The sequence below is a fragment of the Musca autumnalis genome, unplaced genomic scaffold (genome assembly GCF_047663935.1).
Source record: "Musca autumnalis isolate F117 unplaced genomic scaffold, ASM4766393v1 scaffold_4, whole genome shotgun sequence".
NCBI lineage: Eukaryota > Metazoa > Arthropoda > Insecta > Diptera > Muscidae > Musca > Musca autumnalis.
This window is the reverse complement of record NW_027411977.1, coordinates 78,119,421-78,141,987: the sequence shown is the minus strand read 5'-3', so window position 1 is coordinate 78,141,987 and position 22,567 is coordinate 78,119,421. Positions and strand designations below refer to the sequence as shown.

Sequence of the window (22,567 nt, the reverse complement as noted above, 5' to 3'; positions counted from 1 at the left end):
TATATCAACACGTGGACCTATATAAACATTTTATGGTAGAAATATTTCTTAGCCTCTGGAAACACAAAATACAAAGTTACAACCGATTCTTTGGTCAAATGGGTCTAATACATTCAAAATATATTGACGCGTACTTTATATGGGGCCTTATATGGGGGCTATACCAAAACGTGGACCTATATAACCCAACTTTGGTAGGAATGTTTTCTGGCCTCTAAAGACACAAAATACCAAATTACAACCATTTCTGTGGTCAAATGGGTCTAATACATTCAAAATATATTAAAATGACGCGTACTTTATATGGGGCCTTATATGGGGGCTATACCAAAACGTGGACTTATATAACCCAACTTTGGTAGGAATATTTTTTGGCCTCTGGAGACACAAAGTACCAAATTACAACCAATTCGGTGGTAAAATGGGCCAAATATCTTAAAAATTCCTTAAAACGACGACGCGTCACGCGTCATTTTGTATGGGGGCTATACGAAAGCGTGGACCTACATAGCCCGTTTTCAATACCAAAAGTCCTACGTAAATATAACATATTTTCCCAAAATTTCATCAACCTACGTCAATCCGTTCGGACGCTAGAGTGATTTCCACAGACGGACAGACGGACGGACATGGCTATATCGATGTAGAATTGCACGCTGATAAAGAATATATATACTTTGTGGGGTCTACAATGATTATTTCGAGTAGTTACAAACGTAGTGACAAACTTAATATACCCCCATCCTATGGTGGAGGGTATAAAAACTGCATGTTTGATTCCGGCACGATAATTTGAGGTTCTCAACGCATGAGTGGGAATCCAGACTCAACAAAATGTAAACTTTATTCTTTTGGTACACAATTTTATTTACATATGTAAGGGTTTTTACTATTCTTAGAGCATAATATCAGTCTTATGGGCCGATTCCGTACAGCGAGGCGAGTCGTGTCGCGTTGTCAAATGCAATTTTTCGATTCCGTATGGCAATATCGCCTGACGTCGTCAAATTTTGTCGCCGAAATGTTCATTTTCCGGCAACAACAAATTAGCTGTCGCCGTACATTTTTACTAACGAATAAAAATAAAATAAAAATAACTTGTTATCGACGATTATTTTCTATCGCTGTACGTAGTGCATTTTTTAAATTTTGTCACAGAGACGATAGACGACGCGACATGACTCGCCTCGCTGTACGGAATCGGCCCATTAATTTTGCTGTCCTCACTTCGATGTTGAATGTCAAATAACAAGGATATTATGAGATAATTATATAATAACGAAGTCGTTATACTTAATTTACACCTTCCCGCACATTTTGAATCAAATATTTATAAATTGTGAGCCATTTTGTACCTATTTTACAAAACCGGTTAACCGGTTTTGAAAATTTTTGAAAACCGAAAACCGGTTTTTGAAAAAGTTGAAAATTTCGGTTAACCGAAAACCGTTTTGTTTGGAAAAACCGGTTTTTTGGACACCCTAGTACCCTTCTAGGTCGAATTTTCAAAAAACCCAGCCTTATCTCACGCCTACACACCAACAGCAACGCACAGTCAAAATTTCAGCTTTCTAGCTTCAGCGGTTTCGTCTGGGCGATGATATGCCAGTCAGTCAGTCACTCACTCAGTCATCACTAAGCTCTTTTATATATATATATATATATATATATAGATATAGATTATTACTATTATATTAATTATTATATTAATTAATTTCGTTTCGTAACAAAGCCTAATCTAACACTACCTTTTTCAATTCACAATTAAATGTCCAGCACCAGCATACCTTCGATACTGCATGAGCACCTGTCCATACATAAAGGTTTATTCTCTATGAATCCATGACAAATTGACGAACGCTCAAAAAACGCTCGTGTCGATTGGTGCAAAGAAATGTTGATAAGGGTATTTATAAGATCGTCACAGGTGACGAATCATGGATCTATTCGTATGAACCCAAAACATAACTGCAATCGATCATGAGGGTCTTCGAAATGAGACAAATCCAATTAAACTTGTTCATTGAAGAAGCACTTTGAAACAAATCGTCGCCTGTTGCTTCGGCAAAAGCGAATATTCTCCTTGAGCAAAGTAGGACGGTCAATTTGTTCGAAAACAAATAAGATAGTCTCAGTCAGCTGTGCTGACGGATATATACACTCAGCGTATGACCAAAAGAAGAACAAAACAATAATTATGCCGTGTATAAAATATATTAATTTTCTATTACGAGGCTGGTTGCTTCAAAATACGTGGAATCTGTAGGTCCCGTAATGTGGGGCTATACTAAATCATTGACATAGGGTAAGTGCACCAATAGTCGGCACTTTAATGGGCCGATTCCGTACAGCGAGGCGAGTCATGTCGCGTCGTCTATCGTCTCTGTGACAAAATTTAAAAAATGCACTACGTACAGCGATAGAAAATAATCGTCGATAACAAGTTATTTTTATTTTATTTTTATTCGTTAGTAAACATGTACGGCGACAGCTAATTTGTTGTCGCCGGAAAATGAACATTTCGGCGACAAAATTTGACGACGTCAGGCGATATTGCCATACGGAATCGAAAAATTGCACGACACGACTCGCCTCGCTGTACGGAATCGGCCCATAAGCGTTTGCCTAATTTCAATCCTTCGCCATTTCGAGCAAATTTGGCCAATTGCAATGGAATAAGGCTTATTTGATTCGAAAAAGCACTCCGGCGTTTTTTTGTTTTTTTTTTTTTTATTTTCTTCATCTATGAACATTGTAGTTTCAGAATGCGTAAAAACTTCCCAGGTGTAAGCACCTTCCATTTAAATTTGGTTCAAGAGCATCGTGCTACTAGATAGGAAAATAGTTGCGGTACCAATGCATGAAATTGTGACTTTGAAGGAATCATTAGTAGAATAACTAGCTGCGCTACTAGTTTTGATACCTAGTGCGGATACTGGAATTGTTAGTCCTTGCTACATTGGTGTTGAAGCAGCATGCTGGTAGGAACCAGGGACTCAAGTCGCTATGGGAATGCAAGGTGGCGCATTTTTTTCATATGGCACCAATTTGCAAATTGAACAGAACCATTGGACACAGGCTAAGCAGTTTGTCGCGAGTAGATGGAATTGTTCTGAGATACTGAAGACGATGTGCTTGATGTTGTTGGCTGCTGACATCAGTTGGCTATGATATGCTTTGACCAGTCGCGATGTGACACCTGAGCACATCTTCATCAGGTGACACCAGGGGCCTAATTACGTGATTCGACATCGAGTTGTTTCGACCCGAGTACTCAAAGTTGGGATGACAACATTCGTTATCGAGTAAAATTATCGAGAAATTGAGCATAAATTTGCGAGTAATTTCTCGTAGCCAAATGGCCTATCGTAAACAAACAAAATGAAAGATTTCTTATTGTATTTGTGTTTAAAATGTAAAAAATTGTTGTTTATTGACGGTTTATAGAGGAAAAATGATATTAGTAAATAATTGTGAGCATTTTTTACACAAAATAAGAGAAATTGGGAAAAGTCCTTTTCAGTCGTTTTAAGAAATTGTGATAAAATTATAATTAAAATAAATACATATGCATGCTACATATCATTAACCAAAAATTAGTGTTTGCAGTCATTAAAATATAAGTTGAAAAAATTAGCATTTCTGCAAAACAAAAAATTATTTAATATTAATAGGCTTTATTTTATAGGTGAACAACTTTTAATAAAGTGCATTTTAAATAGTTCATCCCCCGTTGTTTACCAAAGGAAATACTCTCTCAGAGAGGCTAATGCAAAACACCCACCAAATTCTCTCATTTATTTTGAGAGAGAATTATTAAGGTAGATGTATTAGCAATCTGTAACAAGAATGACAAAACAATTTTGCAAACATTAATAATTTTCATATTTTCTTAGCACAACTTCATTCCGAAATTATTATTCAATGTATTGTTCAAAAAATTCCACAAATATTTACATTTTTTCATTCATAATTTTGTTTTTTAGTTTTTGATTTGAAATAAACACATTGTTTTGACGTCTACCTTCATAACTTTCCCCAAAGAACACATAGTTCGATTACCGGTTACTCTCGAAACATTCGATCAGTGATTTCGATCGAGTCTTATCATGCCGTTTTTTTCTCGTGTCGAAAACTTATTCACGAGTAAATTCTCGATCGAATCGAATCACATAATTAGGCCCCAGCTATTGCAAATGTTACATCTTACTGAGATGGAATTTGCAGCAATACGTTGTACATCCCTGATGGCCATGACATTGCTGCTAACGCAATTAGCAGCAGACACCAAAACATCCACCTTTAGTTCCCGATTGATACAGCTGTCGCAGGGTCGACAATCTCTTGCCGAGTAAAACAAACCGGTTGATTTCGGAGCGAAGATTCAATTGTTGTGAGAACATTTTTTTCCTATTTACCATTACTTTACAATGGAACATTTAAGAGATTTGTATAATTATTTTGACTTACCTTATTTGGAACGGAGCATAGGTTCAAAATTCGATCCTAAGGGAGAACGAGTAAATTTCATAAAAATCAATATTTCCCGCAAATACTCTTAAAAAAAAACGTAAACGTCGTCGGCTTTCCTTTTCCAGATGCATTATTGATCATTAAGCTCGATTTCCAACGAGAAATTAATTAAAAATTAATACTAAAAATGATCTTCGCCTAAAAAGGCAACATTTTCAAATAAAAATAAAATCAGCTGAGCCAGGCTGGGGTTTGAACCCACGTCCTTGAAAAACACAAGGACAAAAGTGTTGTCACGGCGTGTTAGTGTTCAGAGCCAAACTCATAACTTTCAAAGACTACGCTAAGCGTTTGTCATGAAAGCCATACAATGGCTAAAAAAACATTCAGAATTATGAATTATACCGATTTTTGTCGGTAACTGCAAAATGAGTTACAAAATCGCACCACAGCTGTGCTAAACATTTATTAAAATGGCTGACTTACAAAATTCCAACAGCTATAGGAAGAAGAAAATTCAAAACAAAAGTGAAGTGCAATACATAATATTTTATTTGTAATTAATACAATCAATTATTATTATTATTGTTATTATTATTTTAATATGTGCTTTTTGTTTTTGTTGTATAAAATGAAAACTATGCGCAATTTTATGAAATATGAGACGAGAAAAGTAGAGAGGGATATATGTATATAGTAGATAATGAGATATATTTATCTGCTTATAAACGAACGACGTTATGTACAATGTGTGTGTGTGTGTGGTTTTCTTCTTCTTCTTTTGTTGTGATTTTAAAGTTAAGTTACAATTAATTAAATACTTAAATTTATATATACTTTAGATTTTTTACATACATATTCATATATCTCCTCTAGGCATTAAAAATATACATAATACAATAATTATGGTTGTGTGTAACATAATATAATATCAAAAAACAAATGATTTGTTTAAATGTTTGTTGGTTGGTTGGTTTTGCTACAATTAAAATGTTTTCATTTTCAATTGTATTATTTTAATAGATGCTTAGTTTAAAAATTTGTTTATTTCTCTTTTAGTTGATTTAAAGTAGTATTTATGTACACATAACGTATTTTATATGTATATTACATATACTAGGCTTGATGACTTATATTTAGAAAAAATAGCAAAAATAAAAAAGATGTAAAAAATAATTTAAAAATCTATTAAAAACAAAATTTATGCTAAAGTTGTGTTGGGGGAGAGAGGGGGAACGAAGAGGGGAAAACATAAAATAATAAATTACAAAACTGTTCAAAACAATACTAAGATTAATGTTAAGTTGTTTTTGTTGTTGCTGTTGTTAAATAATAATCTAATGTTTGTTTAATTTGTTTTACTTTTTCTTAACTTTTGCTATTATTACATTTTTATTTGTTTAAGTATTTTGTTGTTTTTTATTAGTTACGTTTTTATTTTATTTTTTTCTTTTAAATATAAAATACACATTTTGTTTTAAATTACAATAGATGTTGTTGGTTTGTTATTGAAAATACAAAAACAAAAATTTTGTTTTCATTTAGTTTTGTGTGTTACAAAACACGAACCCTTACTTAGATTTTAGCTTAAACCCTAATGAAAAAAAAACTTCTTAAAATTACATTTTACTTAAAATTATGCTAAAAAAGGGGCTTTTTATTTAATATTAAAAAAGTTAACACTTAATTCTTAGCATTTACAACTAATTCCTATTTTGCTTTTGTAATTCTTATAACATAATTTAAGCAATTGTTTCACAAATTTCTTTTCTTTTGTTTCTTTTTATTTTTTTGCTCCTTTTGTTCTATGAGTTTATTTTTTCTTTCAGTTTTTTAGTTGGGAGTGGGTGTTTCTTAGATTTATTCTAATAATTTATAAAACTGTATTTTCCGCTTAATTGTACTAACTTTTTTATTTAACTTAATATTATTATGAAATAATTTAATATTTTATATATGCATATAATATTATTTGTTTGTAGATAATTGCATTATAAATATAATTGCAAAAATGAATTGTTGTTGTTGACAATCAATGATCATGATTATGGTTTCTTTGTTGTTTTTTTATTATTATCAATTATTTTTAATGGTTTATGTTTTGCCCATTTTCTCAAGACATATACAAGAACATTTTTGTTTTCGTTTTAAATTTATTATGATGAATGAATATTCAATTTGTTCAAATTATTTTGATTTATCTTAATTTTAGAAATATTATTTATTTACAATTTAAGATTTTGTTTTTGCATTTTGTTAAAGGAGTATTTCAAATAAATGTACTGTAGCAGCAAAAGGTGGTGGGAAGGTCATCTTAAAGAAATTATATACAATTGAAAATTTTTACGTAGGACCAGAGTTGAGTCAAATTTTTGTTGGACCGTAATACTACAATCAATGTTTTATACTACTATCTCAATGAGATGAAACTGGGTTGTAATGCCGAGTTTTAATGCCGACAGCACATGAATTGACACCGCAACACTGTTCTATTTATGACCCACACAACCAGCCAGATTACCTGTAAAATCAACCCAGGTAACACATCACACCTCATCTATTGTGATGTGGATACATGATGTGGTCAAGATTCCAGAAGGCCAATTCAAGATTTTAATTTGAGGATTTCTCACTTTTATTAACTTGCCCTATTAAAAATAAACAGGAAAATGATAGAACTACAGGTTTACCAATTGGTCTGCATATATAAATTGTACCATAATATTTTCTACCGTGCGAATTTGTCAGTTGCTTTGTGTTGTTGAAACTTCGTCAAAATATTACAGTTGCAGACTCATGCATTGTTCCTCGAAAATGCAAGTAATTTCATCAGAAATAAAAATGATCACCCTTATTACGGTTGGCGTTGTCGTATCCAAAATTGTAAACTGACGTGTCGTAACGTCTAATTGGTATTATGTATGTATTTGGACAAAAAACCAAAAATTTAAATTTTTAAAGAATTCTTTTGGTAACAAAAATTAATAGAATTATTAGTAGATCATTTTTAAACTATTAATTTAGAAGAACGACTAACCCTACAGCTTTTACAATCAAAATAAGTGTTCAGCGTAGACGTTTTTGTGGTCGTTGGCGTAGTCGTTGTCGTAGGGATATTTTTTGGTACCACGTAACATTTACGACAACGACAATTTTTTCTCATACAAAATTAAAAAATATTTATTTTTTAATTGTAAAATAATTCGTTTGAATGCATCTTTTGAACAAAAACTAAGAAATTTGCATTGCATGAATCGCTATATGAGAACTCTAACAGATTTTCAATAAAAAATTTTTTATCTGATAAAAAACACGAAATTTATCTTACACAAATGATTAAAAGTAGTAAAGTTTGTATTTATTATAGTTATTTTCCAATATATTTTAATAATCATTGCCAAAAAATCTTTTGAAACTTTATTTGTTTCTATTTTTATATGCTGTCGTTTACAAAATCGGTCACGACTATTTCATTGTATTTCAACGCCATACGTAATACCCATTTGTCGTATTACGCCATACGTAATACCGATTTGTCGTATCAAAAAAAATAAAAGTTATATTTAAAGCGAAATATCCGTTCTGGGAATTGCGAATGTATTTCTTTCGATTTTTTAAGGATATAATATGCTATAAAAGTCAAAAATTGTCGTTGTATATCATTTTTCATCACATAAAAAATGTAACTTACGACTACGCCTACGACAACGTCTACGTCACTTGAACGTCTACGACTACGCCAACCGTAATAAGGGTGGATATATGTTTGCTTTTTACCTGCGTATTTTTGACGTTTTCAAACACGTAGCTTCGCAGTTGTTAAGTACTACGGCGTTAAAAAACATAATACTTCACACATTTGCAGTCATTTGCCAAGCAACTGACGATACGGAAGTCAGTCAAGCAATCCATTAAATCCGAGGTGAACAACTGCAACAAATTCAGTAAGACTTCAGACGGGTATGTTCTGAGACACACTTCACATCTCACTTTACGCCTCAAGCACTTTGTTCACCCCATTTACGCTTATTTTTTCGAGTATTTTATGGACGGACTAAGGTGTACTCTTCTTTTTAAATCCCCTAATGAATGTTAGCCCCGAAAACTCGCAAAAAAATGGAGTAAATGGGATGAACAAAATGCTTGAGGCGTGAAGTGAGAGGTGAAGTGTGTCTCAGAACATACCCGAGAGTTTGAAGGATTTGTATCTATATTAATGCCCAATAGTGGGTTAAAAGGATTTGTATACCATACACAAAGCGTTTCTGTTTAATGTGTATAAAACACACCCTGAATATTTCCCCAAACATTCGTCAAAATAAAAAAAGAAAACGTAACGCCTATGTCCCTTGTGAGATATTTATAGGGAAAAAAGTTATGTTTTTACCAAACCCCAGTAATGCGATTCAGTAACTCTTGTTCGTATACCCTTCTCCGCCTGGTTTTATGGTTTTAATGGTTTTACGCACCCCCACAAATCCTTTTCAGGCAATTTGCAGTTGATTTTGCCATGTCCGCCCGTTTGTCTGAGTGGCTGTTGCGCATTATGAGTTTCGAAAAAATAATCATTTTGGTTCAAACTTTAGCAACCGCAATATTTCTTACAATAAGTTAGAATATGACCGACCTATATCCGTAGTCCACTCCTTGTGGGACCTCCCAAAAAAGTGCAAAATTGTTGAATTTAAATTCATTTAAGTCTCGTTCTTTGATCGTTTTGAAAATGATGGTATAGTTGTTTTCTTGAGGGTGCGCACGATAACACCCGATAGGAGTAAACTATGTGGACCATAACCGAGACTGTAATATTGAAAGTGGTCGATATCGTGGATATATGTTTGGTCTATACCTGGGAAAGTATTGTAATTTGAAGCTTTTCTAATCGACCTATTAGTGGTAGTTCGAGTACTTCGCGGATTTCCTTGATATTTTTTTAAATAATCTTTGCTGATCTATGTTGGGTCTTTATCTAGGAAAGTATTGACTATCTGAATAAGAAACAAGGCAGAAAATATCGATGGGTTTTTTCGGCAGAAGTAATGAAATTAACCAGGGGGTTACTCTGTATTGCGATGCGTTTGCGTTTGGTATTTTGTTAGCGCAAGATATTTGCGTTAACGCACGATTTTGACATACGTTTTTTTATTACAGATTGCGGCGATGCCAGAAAGGAAAAAGGAACAAAAATAGTTGCGAAAGGACATACGAAAACGAATTAGAGACGCATTTAATTTCCTTACGCATCGCAATAGAGAGTAACCCCCCAGATGATTTCTTGAGGAAAGGACTTATGCGCACGATGTGGACCAGAGCCTGGACTGTAATAATGAATTTTAAAATGATTCAAGGGTATGGCTTAAAAATGAAATTAGGTTTAAAATTTTGAACGTTTGGGGAAAAGTTCCATTTCAACAATATGAGACCTATTTAAAAGGCCATCCCTCAAGATTTCCTGAAATAACAGATTTCAAAATGATTCGAGAAACTGGCCTTAAATGAATTTAAGTCCAAAATTTGAAGAAAAGTACCGGGGGAAAGCGTCAAAATGACTGCAAATATTCCGAAAAAGAATGTTTACGAAAATATATACCCCCACGAAAGGGGAAGGAATCAGAATTTTTTACCAAATTTTGCGAGCCTGGACTGTAATAATGAATTTTAAAATGATTCAAGGGTATGGCTTTAAAATGAAATTAGGTTTAAAATTTTGAACGTTTGGGGAAAAGTTCCATTTCAACATTATGAGACCTATTTAAGGCCATCGATCAAGATTTCCTGAAATAACAGATTTCAAAATGATTCGAGAAACTGGCCTTAAATGAATTTAAGTCCAAAAATTGAACCTTGGGAGAAAAGTACCGGGGGGAAAGAATTAAAATTACTGCAAATATTCCGAGAAAGAATGGTTACGAAAATACGAATACCAACACGAAAAGGGGAAGGAATCGGAATTTTTTACCAACTTTTGTGGGGCACATAAAGAAAAACATTTTGACCATTTTTTGGGATAATTGATAAGCGGAAATATGGGCTTCTCCAAGAAAAAATCTTTTGATGTAATGATAAACTGCAAATGTAACGTACGTAATCACGACCACAATAAATATCTGCTGTAAAAATGTTTAAAACGTTCCAAAAAATAGCTTGTAAATGGATTTTTATGTTGGGGAGATGCGACAAGAAATGGGACTACAGACATTTTCAAAATCAAGTATGTACGTAAATATATATAGGGTACTGAGAAAATTTTAGGGGCTTAACATCGGGAAGTGTGAGCTTCTTCTCAAAAAAAAAAAAATACCTTGTAATAAGATCTACAAGGACCAACTATTGGAAAAATATCAAAATATGGCCATTATGGTTGACCTACAAACAGATGGACCCACACTGACTTCCCCAATAAAAATATATATCCAGTTGTAACGAGAACCTGTAAAAGTGGGGTAACTATCGAAGACTATCGAATTTTACATTTTGAAAGTTTTCGAGGAAATATTTCGAATTTGATCTTAGGGCGAAACCTACAGCTCTGCGTGTTGCGTGTGCGTTCAAAAATACAAAATACATGTATTTGTTGTAGTTTTCAATTTGAAATACATGTATTTTGTTTTTGTATTTTTGAACGCACACGCAATACGCAGGCTATAGGTTTCGCCCTTAGAGTTGTTCATGTTCTGATTACCTGTAAAAGTGTCACCAAAAACCAAAAATATTGAAAGGGAGATATTTTAAACTTCGAACGAAACTCAGAATTGATCCGTATGTATAACAACTATAAAGGACTCAACAAACAATGGAACATGTTGGTTACGTACTACATATACACTTATTTGAAATACAACCTAAAGTTTCTTTTTCATAAATTTTAAATGGTTTCTTTACGAACATTGCCATTGCTTTTTCTATACGTTTTTTTTTACAATAATATACACATTACAATTCTTCATCAAATAACAACATTTTCCCTTTGAAAAAACAAAAAAAGAAAAGATATAAAAAAATTAAACCATTTCAGAAACAAATGATGGTATTTACGATAAGAGAGAGAGAGAAAGTAGGAATTCTATTTTTGATATAGGTGGCATCAATAATGCATGGAAGTATTTGTTTGAGATGAATAGGAAGGAAAATAGGAAGCATTGAATACAAACAAGTATTGCTGTCATTAAATGAGTTTTCCCACAATGTTTTTCAATATTATTATAATGAGAAAAGTGAGGAGTACTTTTTAATCCAGAATTATATTTAAAATCCAATTATTTAAATAAGTTTACCTTTTTTTCTCACATTACAGTGGCACGAAGAATTAGGAGAGGAAGCAAACAAAACATTGTTTTTTTTTTTTAGTTTTAGATTTGAATACACAAAACTTTTTCCACATTTCCTATTTTTCTGAATATCACAGAAATGAAATAAAAAAAATTTGTTTATAAAATATAATTAATGTAGAAATTGGAACCATTCCTAGATATTTTCTCAACAAAATAGATGAACAGAAAATTATGCACAAATAAAAAAAAATAAATAAATAGAGACTTCGGAATAGTACTAATAAAAGCAGAGAAAAATATAAATATGTTATATAAAAAACAAAATATATCATTACAATTTTACAATTCGTTCTTCTTGATTCTTCTTCCTTGTTGTTGCCTTATCTGTGCGGATTGAAGGGGTGTTTGTTTCCTCTTTCCCTTTAAGTAATCGCAGCTGTTAAATAGTAGAGATCCATCAGTGTTTGTACATTGATGGGTAAACATGAGAGACGATCGTGGGTATTCGAGTCTAGGGCCAACCACGATAATGCATTGTAACCTTCGAGGACATAACGCAAAACATCAGCTGTTAGTGTAGAATCTAATGGATGGTCGGTAGCTGATGAATGGGCATTTGTGGAATTCAAAATATCATCGGTGGTCTGTATATTCGGTACGTGCAAATGCAATGCGGTCTTCAAAAATACCGGGCATACATCTTCGAGATGTGGACAAGCTGCCCAAAACCAAGCTGGCATTCGGCCAGTTGGCGCTGTTGAAACCATATAGCCCACAGCCAAAGGTTGCTGATTGATTTGTCCAACCTAGAAGGAAGAATAGAAACATTAAAAAAAAGTAAAAACTTTGAAACTTTCATATACGCAACCAAAATCTTTTTCCCCAATAATTAAGTATTACAAGTTTTTCAAATTTTGTGGCCCTTTTTGAACCTATGAACGTATGAAAAAATATATGCTTGGATTAAAGTTCAATAGTATTGCGGTGGAGGTACCTGAAGGAATGGTTCAACAGAGTCCGTTTTTGGAAGAGGATTCTATTTTGGTAGTCATTCCTTTTCCATAAATATCACCCCCACCAATCATTAGAGCTTTTGGGCTACTATATCAGGAAGCATGGACTTACCCACGAAAAACATAATAGGAGTGAATAAAATGCACGAATACAAACACATAATTGTTGAGGTGACGGCCCCTGGTCGAAGATTCCTCCGAGTCAATCCGGTGCATAGAACCGGCCGTCGCGGGAAATGAACCCCGGGCCAATATGGATCTGTTCCGTTTGCCAGATCCGCATCCACCACATGTCAACAATGGTGAGATGTAATGAATGTATGGAATGGGTGCATTTTCGTGGGTGCTCTGGCCTTAGTAGCACCCGGGATTACAGCGACAGGTATGTTGCTGCTTGCTGCGTCAGCACATCACCCAGTGTGTCTTCTACGTCGTCGTCGGACTCTTCGTCGTCGTCGGACTCTTCGTCGTCGTCGGAATACGAGACGCCTCCGCAGTCTCCCCAACAACAACAAGAACAACAAATGCAGCATCTAACACATGTTGTTGTTCAACGGCCCGGAAATGCATCACTCCTGCAATTCAATTCAACGGTCTCCGCAATAAGGTCAGTGAAGTTGTGAACTTTATGAGTCGGAAAAACATCATGGTCGCCGCGATCCAGGAAACAAAGCTCACCGCCACCTGTAGTTTACGTTGTGATGGTTACAACGTTTTGCGGAAGGATCGCACAAGAAGCGGAGGGGGAGGACTTGCCTTCCTAATACACCAGTCTGTCCAGTACAGACCTATCTCGCTTGAGCTTATCTCTAGTGACCCATACATGGAGTGTATGGGGGTAGCAGTAAAGTGTGGTACTGCCGAGGTAGAGCTGCTTAATGTGTACATACCGCCGATGAATAGCTGTGCCCGGCGTTATATGTCCAATATTAGTTTGCTTTTAGAGGGCGATAACCGTCTGGTGCCAGGGGACTTCAATGCTCATCATGAACTTTGGCACTCCGTCCTAGGTAATGACCAGAGGGGTACAGCGCTGGCATAGCAAATCGATAGCTCCACGTTTTGCACGGTGAATGAAGACGCTCCTACGAGGATTAGAGGAAACTGCCACAGCTCGCCAGATATCACCATTGTGGCACCAGGTCTGATAAATGACGTATCCTGGCAATCCGTCATTTCCCTTAGTTCGGACCACCTCCCTATCATCGTCTCCGTACAAAGACCACCCGACTTCATAACCTCTGAACGCCGTACTTTCCTGAACCATGGGAAAGCTGATTGGCAAGGTTTCAGAGAATTTACAAATCACCGCTTCAGACAATTGCCCACTCCCTCAGATCCTCGGGTAGCTGAGAGAACTTTTCGAGACATCATCACTAAAAGCAGCCGCTCGCTACATACCTGCTGGTCGAATACCCGAAATAAGACCAAATTTCCCGGCAGAGGCGACGGGACTAGCAAATGAACGTGATGAGCTTCGTCGTACGAACCCCGAAGACCCAAGAGTTAGAGAACTTACTCTTGAAATCAACAGGCTAGTGGGCGAACATAAGCGGAAAAAGTGGCTAGACCATCTGAAGCAATGCAACATTGGTGCAGGAATAAGTAAATTGTGGGCAACGGTTAAATCACTCTCGAGTCCGGAAAAGAAGGATGACAGAACGGCTGTTACTTTTAACGGCGTGACAGTAACTGACCCAAAGAGGTGCGCGTGTTATTTTAACCGGCAGTTCATAGAGCACTCCGAGAGTGATAGGGCGAAGAGAAGTGTGCTACGCCGTATAAGAAGAGCTCTTCCAGCCGAGGAGGTACCACCACAATTTACGATGAGCGATGTTGCAGATGCCATCCGAAACGCTAAATCATCCAAAGCGTTGGGCCCGCACCGAATATCGATGGTAATGCTTAAGCAGCTGGATGAACCTGGAGTTGAGTATTTAACATGTGTTCTCAACCTATCGTTAGCCACCCATGTTGTACCGGATGCCTGGAAAGTTGGCAGGGTGGTCCCGCTACTAAAACCTGGCAAGGATGCCAGCAGATGTGAATCGTACAGGCCGATTTCACTTCTGTCGCCAGTAGCAAAGATCCTAGAGGCGCTACTCCTCCCCACGATGAGAAGGTGTTTTCCAGTTGCCCAACATCAACATGGATTTCGGAAAATGCATAGTACTACAACAGCATTAGACGCCATATCCACACATATCAGTAGAGGACTGAACCAGAAAAGGCCGTGCGACCGAACAGTCATGGTGGCTCATGACCTATCGAAGGCCTTCGATACCGTCAACCATGCCTAGCTGTTCAAGGATGTAGAGAAAACTAATCTCCAGCCATGTTTGAAACGTTGGGTAATCAACTATATGTGTGGACGCCAGTCGTTTGTAGAATTCAGAAACAAGAAGTCCAAAACCCGTAGAGTGAAACAGGGAGTTCCCCAAGGAGGGGTGATATCTCCGGAACTGTTTAACCTATACCTTTCTGAAATTCCACACACTCCAGACGGCATAGAGATCGTGATGTATGCGGATGATTGTACGATCTTGGCGTCGGGTCCTATCGTCGATGACATACATATGTGATAGGTTAAATGTCTACATAGCTGACCTAGTGCAGTTCTTCCATCTGAGGAATATGAAAATATCCGCCGCTAAATCCACAGCCACGCTGTTCACCACATGGACGGCTGAGATGAGGCTCCCACTGAACATATTGGTCGATGGTGCACTGATTCCGACCACTAACTACCCTAAAATACTGGGTGTAACGTTCGATAGCATGTTCAAGTCGTCCGCGCATGCCACATCTATTTGCAATAAGATCAAAAGTAGGAACAAGGTTCTCAAGTCGCTGCGGCGCCAGCGTGCTCCGCAAAGGTTAGCGCATCGCAGTGGAAGAAGACTCAAACCTGCCAGAATGCCGCCCTGAGGACTGCAACAGGGTGCAGTCCAGTGACACCAGTGGACCATCTTCATGAGGAGGCGAAGATTTTACCGGTGCGTCAGCACAATAAGATGTTATCGATGCAGTACCTGCTAGGGTGTTACCGCAGTGAGCATCCCTGTCACGATTTAATGGACAGGCTCCCCCCACCCAGGCACGTCAGGAGAGACCTTCATGATCTAGAGAGAGAGATAAAAGTGAACCGCTAGATCAACGAGCCTATCAGGCAGGCTTGAATCGCATTCACACCAACATGGTTGCGCAAGCAGTACGAAGATATAGTGTGAATGCCGTACTTGGAAACCATCCCCCATCCATCGCAGCAGAAGAACGCCAGCTGCCAAGGCAAACACGAGTGGTTTTAGCTCAGTTAAGATCCGGACGATGCAGCCGCCTCAATTCGTATTGGGCCAGAATTGACGCCACGATACCCAACATATGCCCAGCATGTGGATTGCATTTATTCAACTGCCCAGCTAACCCCACTCACCTATCTCCTCATTCTTTATGGACGCAACCAGTCCAGGTTGCAGAATTCTTGAGTCTGGAAATAATACACGAACGAACATATATGCGTTGCTACAACAGCAACAACATAATAGGAGTAACATAGGTATACATTTCCAAAGGATTTTCGAACAGACCCTAAACTGCAATTAAAAATGTTGAACTTTTGTGGGGGACGTACCCTAAGAGAAGGCAGAAAATTGTCCATTTCGAAGTAAACTAACCAAATTTGTAATATTAGGAGGTCCAAAGTTTGGACCAAATCGATTGCTCGTTGAATCTAATCGTGCGTACGATTTTAATGAAATTTTGTACACTTTTGAACTAAGTTTGGACAAAAGTATTATCAAGGCCAAATTTTAGATCCAACCGTTTCATCCGTTCGAGAGTTATCGTGCGCTCTAACCAGACAGACGGACATGGCTAAATCGACTCCAAATTGTCTGAACATAGGGTCTAAAGCCATATTTCGATGAGGCACATTTTGGGCGTATGCAAGCTTATATACCCTCGGTAGTCAAAAGACGTAGCGTTTTAAATAAGGAATCTGGGTGAAAACTACTACCTCCTCCCAACGTAGAACCCGATCCATATTCTCTTATGATAAGCTATAGAATAAAATCACTGCTGGTAACATTGCAGGTCATTGCAGAATGTGTGAATGCAGTAGAGATAGTGAGGGACAAGTATCAATTATGCAGCAGTTGCCCCCTGTTAAAGACGAAAAGGCGCCGACTATTTGGTAGATAGGAGATAGATACTCTTATCACATTATCAAACCCATTGCACATTACTGTTTACTGAAGTAAATAGTATTTACAACATTGCTTAAGACCTCTCGTGGCTTGACTAGTGTATAATTCACCCATCCAATACGGAACAGGCATAACACATAACAGACATAACAAACGACCAAATAATCGCCCACACGTATAAATTTAAATATATTGATATACTCACCTCTTCAATGTCCTGATGCTGATTGGTGTTGAAATTATTACCGCCAACACTTTGCCAACTACGATTGTCTTCCAAACGATCTGGACTGTTGTGATTGGACATACCACGAGCTATATATTTTTTAAGTAAAAAAAATATTCATTATAATTACATACGGATTTACTCTTGGTTAAAAACTATTTACCTGTGCCACCACCATCCCATTGACCCAGTAAATCATCCATTAGTTCGGCATCCTTAAAAACATCATTTTCATCCTCATCGTTGCCGAAATTAATAAAGTCATCGTCAAGGTCGACTTGAGGTTCATTAGGAAATTGGCGGGTGAATGACTGGAAAGAATGATAGAAATTAAACAGTTTTATTAAAAAGAAAAAATGATAAAGACAAAATTTGTCAATAAAATACAAAAAATACCAAAGAGAGCTCTCTCAACTTACCAAGCATACGGCACTTGTGGGAAATACCAAAATGTGTGTACATGTTACGTCCTGTGGTGTCGACAATGGATTTTGTATAGAAAATCGTTCATCGGGTGTAAATTGGTCTGGCATAACACGTAATTTGGCATCTGGTTCCAATGTTACCAAACAGGCACTCAGTATGGTAGGTGGATACATCAATTGACATTGTTTACACATATCTCTCAATTGTTTGGTGGCTTTCTGTAGATTTTGTTTGCCCAGCAAATATGACCAGGACTTTAGTTCATTGTGTCCTATACGTCCAATACGACCCACAACTAAACGCCATGTTTGTGTTGTTTGCGATATGAGACCTAGTATGAAATCCATAAGTTTATTTAAACCAATTCGACGAGCTGGAGCACGACGTCGTCTTGTCCGATTGGGAACATCAATGTTAATGCATACTTTCTCCAACATTTCTCCTCTATCATCGGTAACAGTGGCCAGCAGCCATGACTGATCTTCACTTAGGCAATAATTGCAGTACATTACCGAGTATTTCTGATCATTTGGACTACCGCGCATGCCACCCCATGCAGCTCTTGAGAAATCGGTCTTTTCATTTTTCTCATGCATTGGAGCCAGAATATACGGTGGCGTATACATTTTGTAGGGTCTGCGATTCTTTTCATCTTTGGTCTTGAGGAAAGCTTCTATATTGGCAGCTGTTCCAAAACCTGTTAAGCTTTTTACGGATTGAGCATGAACCATGTGGCGCTTACATTGCGAGAAGATGTTAAGAGCCAAGCATTTTATTTCATCAGATGTTCGTTTACGGTTCCTTGATCTTCCTAGTTCTAGTATGGATTCCAAGGAAATTATTTGGATGTTGATGTGAGCTTTTACAGATTCAGGTATCATTTTAAGTAGTTCTGAATACATGCGGAGTAGAGCAATGCAAGCCAAACGTTCCAGATCAGGTGAATCCGAACCGAATGTGAATGGTTCTACCACATAGAGAACAATGGCAGAAGGATTTACATCCTCCAAGCAATCGGCCACGCCTAATGGATCGCCTAAAACTAGTGGGGGTTTCACATCAGGCTTAATATCAGCTGGTTTAGAATCTGCCGACATATTTCCCTGTGAATCGCTACCGTTGTTAGTTGTCGTTGCGTGTTGAGAATGTTCATTAGTGTCCATGGGTTGTGAGTGATCTCCGGCGCCAGTCGCCTGTCCCGAGCTATCCAAACCAGAATTAGTGTTATTAATTCCACCTCCCATCATAAATGTGGATGAAGACGATGCATTCGCCGACGAAGATGATGCCGTGCTATAACCCTGACTGCACCTTGCATTGGTTTCCGGTGGATTAAGTAAAGTTTTGTCACTAGGTACCCTATTCAAATAAGGTGCCAGCTGGTGTTGAAAGGCATGTGCATACAAACGTAACTGTTCCGCCAATCTGGCATCTTCCAAGCTCTTCAGCCAACCGTCCATATTTGTGGTGAACGACTTATCGTTTGGCGACCGCTGCTGCACTGTTAACAAACCATTCCAGCCGCAAATCGGAGTATGTCGTCCTAGTTTACACATTTCGTAGGTAGTACTTAGTTCTTTGAAATAGCTTTTCGTTTTGCTTAGTACATAATCGTTGTCCGGAGCTATCACCAAGTATACTACATCACGGGCATAGGAATAGGGTTCCAGGAGAAATTTGTCCCAGTAATGTATGGCTAGAGGTGCAACAGATATCCAATCTTTGTCATGGCCCACAATGACCGATGGTATTGGTTGGGGTTCACATTGACCCGATGCTCGGCCAGCGAGACGATGAAACTGCCGCCAGGTTAGGGGACCACTGACCGTATATGTGGCATCTCTGGAACCGGCGGTACGAGACTTGACATGGAATGCATTTTGTAACATAGGTTGAATTGATTTCATAGTAGAAACGATATCTTTATTGCTACGCGAAAAACCAACGGGTATATAAGGCCATTTATGTACATTGATGCGCCCAGTCAGAGCCAAAGCCACTTGTGTGTTATTGGATGTTTTTCGATGTGATGAGAAGGGAATCATCTGTTGTTCCATTATGTCCATGCGATTGCTATCAAATGCTAAACGAGCCTGCTCCAGAGCCAAAGCGATAATATCGTTGGCATCTATGTATTCCAGAACGTTAACAATCGCTGCCACAGATTGGGGCTTTTGGGACCTCTTCGAAAGTCGCCGACGATGTCGCTGTAATGCGCGATGTATCGCACTACTGGAAGTCTGAATGATGGAGCATTGTTCTAGGAGCAGGTCAAATATGGAATACGCCACCTGTTCTGCGGATTTGTCAACAACGCCATTGCTACTAGTGTTATTGGCTTTGGAGGCTAAATTGATTAATAAAGTAAGCAGGGAATGTTTTTTATGTCGTCCCGGATCTTCGGCAATACCGGTTATTTCCATCTCATCCTCGTAGAAGAGACCAGCCTTGCAGGCCAAGCGTCGATTGATGACTGCACTAAAACCACATGTACACTCGACGGCATCATCATCGACATAGCCGGTTATATATTGCTGAGCATTGTTGGCGGGTGTGGCTGTTGAAGGTGTTGTCGATGAACTGGAGCCAGCTCCAGCAAGTGATGCGGGAGAATCTAATGAATTTGCTATGCCGGCAGCACTGACACTTCCTAGAATGCTGCTACCAGCCATAGCGCTTCCGATTGCCGCCCCCATTGAACCACCACCACTACCAAAGGCACTTAAAGCACGCATTGCATTGGCTGTCGACAAGGAGGGCGCTGTCGGATTGAACGATGTGCCCGGCAGAGGCACGTACACCCCAGAATCCGAGCCTCGAATGTTTCCGATACGTTGGTTATCGGCATTGCATACACACACCGTACTGCTATCGAAGTTGTGGTCACGGAAAACATTCAACGCCGTATCATACAGCAGTATATTCACAATAACCGAACTTACTTCGGGCAACTCTTGAATAATGGAATTGATGTTATTTGTTGACGTATAGAAACCCATATTGGACGATTCTCTATTATTGCCCTGGACGCTAGGCGGGCCTCCTACTGTCTGCATATGGTTGTTGACGGATTGTGGTGTTTGCGGGGGCTCTTGTGAATGATATTGTTTATTGAGATATGCTGGGGTGGAGGAGGCTGTCGATAAGGCGGGACTGGCTACGGCAACTTCATAGGGCGGCGGCGGATGTATGGGTGTTTGCCGGTGCTGCTGCATCATGGGACTTGTGTGTGGGAAGGGTACATGCGTTGCAGGTGAAATGGGTGACATGCCGGTACGTTGCATTAATTGTTGCATCGTGGGTGGCGTATTGGTGAGAGCCGCCTGTGGACAATTTAGCTGATTTAGAAGTAGACTGCCGCCACCTCCACCTCCGCTGCTCAACGGTGTTGGAACCGTTGTATTGTGCATGGGCGATGAAGACATGGGTCCCAATGGTGTACGGGGCTGCTGCTGTAGGGGAGTACGAGGAGCAGCTGAAAGTAATTCTTGCAACTGTTGGTGTTGTTGCTGCTGTTGTTGTTGCTGAAGCTGTTGTTGCTGTTGTAGGTGTTGCTGTTGTTGTTGCTGCTGCTGTTGCTGTTGATGAGTACTTCGGGGTTGCTGCCACGAGGGTTTATATCGACAATTGCTTGGTATAACCAAGGGAGCCATTGACTGGCTGGGTAAATTTGTTAATGGAGCATATTTAGAAGATCCCACAAATTTGGCTTGCGGCGGTGGTCTAAAAACATACGTCCAATCTTCTATGGGTTCTTCCATGGGACTTCCCAGCTCAATGGAATATTCCTGTTTTACCTTTGTCATGCCGCTTATACCCAAGCCAGTATCTAATGTTTGACCGGTCATTATACTTGTTGTGGTTATGACACTCAAATCAGTCATTTGAATGTCCATTTGACAGGGACTGGAATTGGGATGATGCTGTTCATGCGAAGGTGGCGTTGGAAACATTTTGGTAAGGTCTTCGGCTTGAATGGTATTAGGTCCGCCGCCAATGCTACCCCCACCACCGCCGCTTCCTCCGGATAAACTCCCACCACTATTATTTAGAGAAGCCATGCCAGAGGTCGTGGCGTTTACAACGTTATTATGTAGGGCAGCTATAACTGCGGCACTATTCCCCTGAACATTGACAGTACCAACCAAACCGGAATTGGTGGAACGTTTTAATTCATCAATGGTATTGGTGGTTACAGCACATCCATTAGATGGGTTGTTGGAATCCGGTGGTGTATGTATTTGAACGCTGCCACATTCGTCGTTTGATGATGTTTCAAATAATTGTTCAAGATCGTTAGGCGAGGGATTAAGGCCTTCCACCGTAAAGAGATTGCCACCGATACCACTTTTTGAATCCTTACTGGGCGATATCGATGATGCACCCACAGCTGGCGGTACTTCGGTTTTGATATCAAGCTCCTCAAAAATGCTACCACCACCAACAAGTGATGCCGTGCTGCTGCCACCTATTCCACCGCCGGAAGCATCGTTATTGTTGTTTTTGTTGTTGGTCATTGCATTTGATGCTATACCAACAAGACCTGCTCCCATCATACCACAGTTTCCACCAGCATCGCTAACTCCTCCTTCAATGCCCGAAGAACCTGCTGCTGCTGCAGCCGCTGCTGTTGGATCTATGGATAGCAGTCGATCTCCATATAAAGAACGCGGTGATGGTAATAAAGGTTTAATGTGCGTATGTCCTTCATACAGAGTTTTTGTGCGTGGAACACGGTTTTGTTTAGAGATTTCATTAGGTTTAAAACGTTTCACCGGATGATTGGCCCTATAAGGAGAAAAAATATAGATTATTAAAGTGATTAAGTTCTATTCGAATATGGACATAATAACGGTATATACGCCAAGCGATATATGACTCCCATTTAGTGTGGAAATAATAATGACATTATTTGTAAAACCTTTAAAATGATGTCTTATTACCAAGGTCATA

General features: G+C 38.4%; 1 protein-coding gene across 21 annotated transcripts in view; it reads right to left on the bottom strand.

Moving 5' to 3' along the window:
* Positions 1-5,007: 5,007 nt before the first annotated feature.
* Positions 5,008-22,567, bottom strand: part of skd (mediator complex subunit skuld) — a 63,683-nt gene continuing 46,123 nt past the window's right edge. For 20 of the 21 annotated variants that reach the window (XM_073984862.1, XM_073984864.1, XM_073984857.1 and 17 more), the window contains exons 10-13: positions 17,608-22,402; positions 17,352-17,499; positions 17,168-17,277; positions 5,008-12,550 (exon numbers count right to left, since the gene is read on the bottom strand). In XM_073984862.1, coding sequence (XP_073840963.1) covers positions 12,167-12,550; positions 17,168-17,277; positions 17,352-17,499; positions 17,608-22,402 — 5,437 coding nt within the window. In that variant the 3' untranslated portion in view covers positions 5,008-12,166. The remainder of the gene's footprint in view (positions 12,551-17,167; positions 17,278-17,351; positions 17,500-17,607; positions 22,403-22,567) is intronic. The other variant, XR_012412735.1, reaches the window with a different exon arrangement.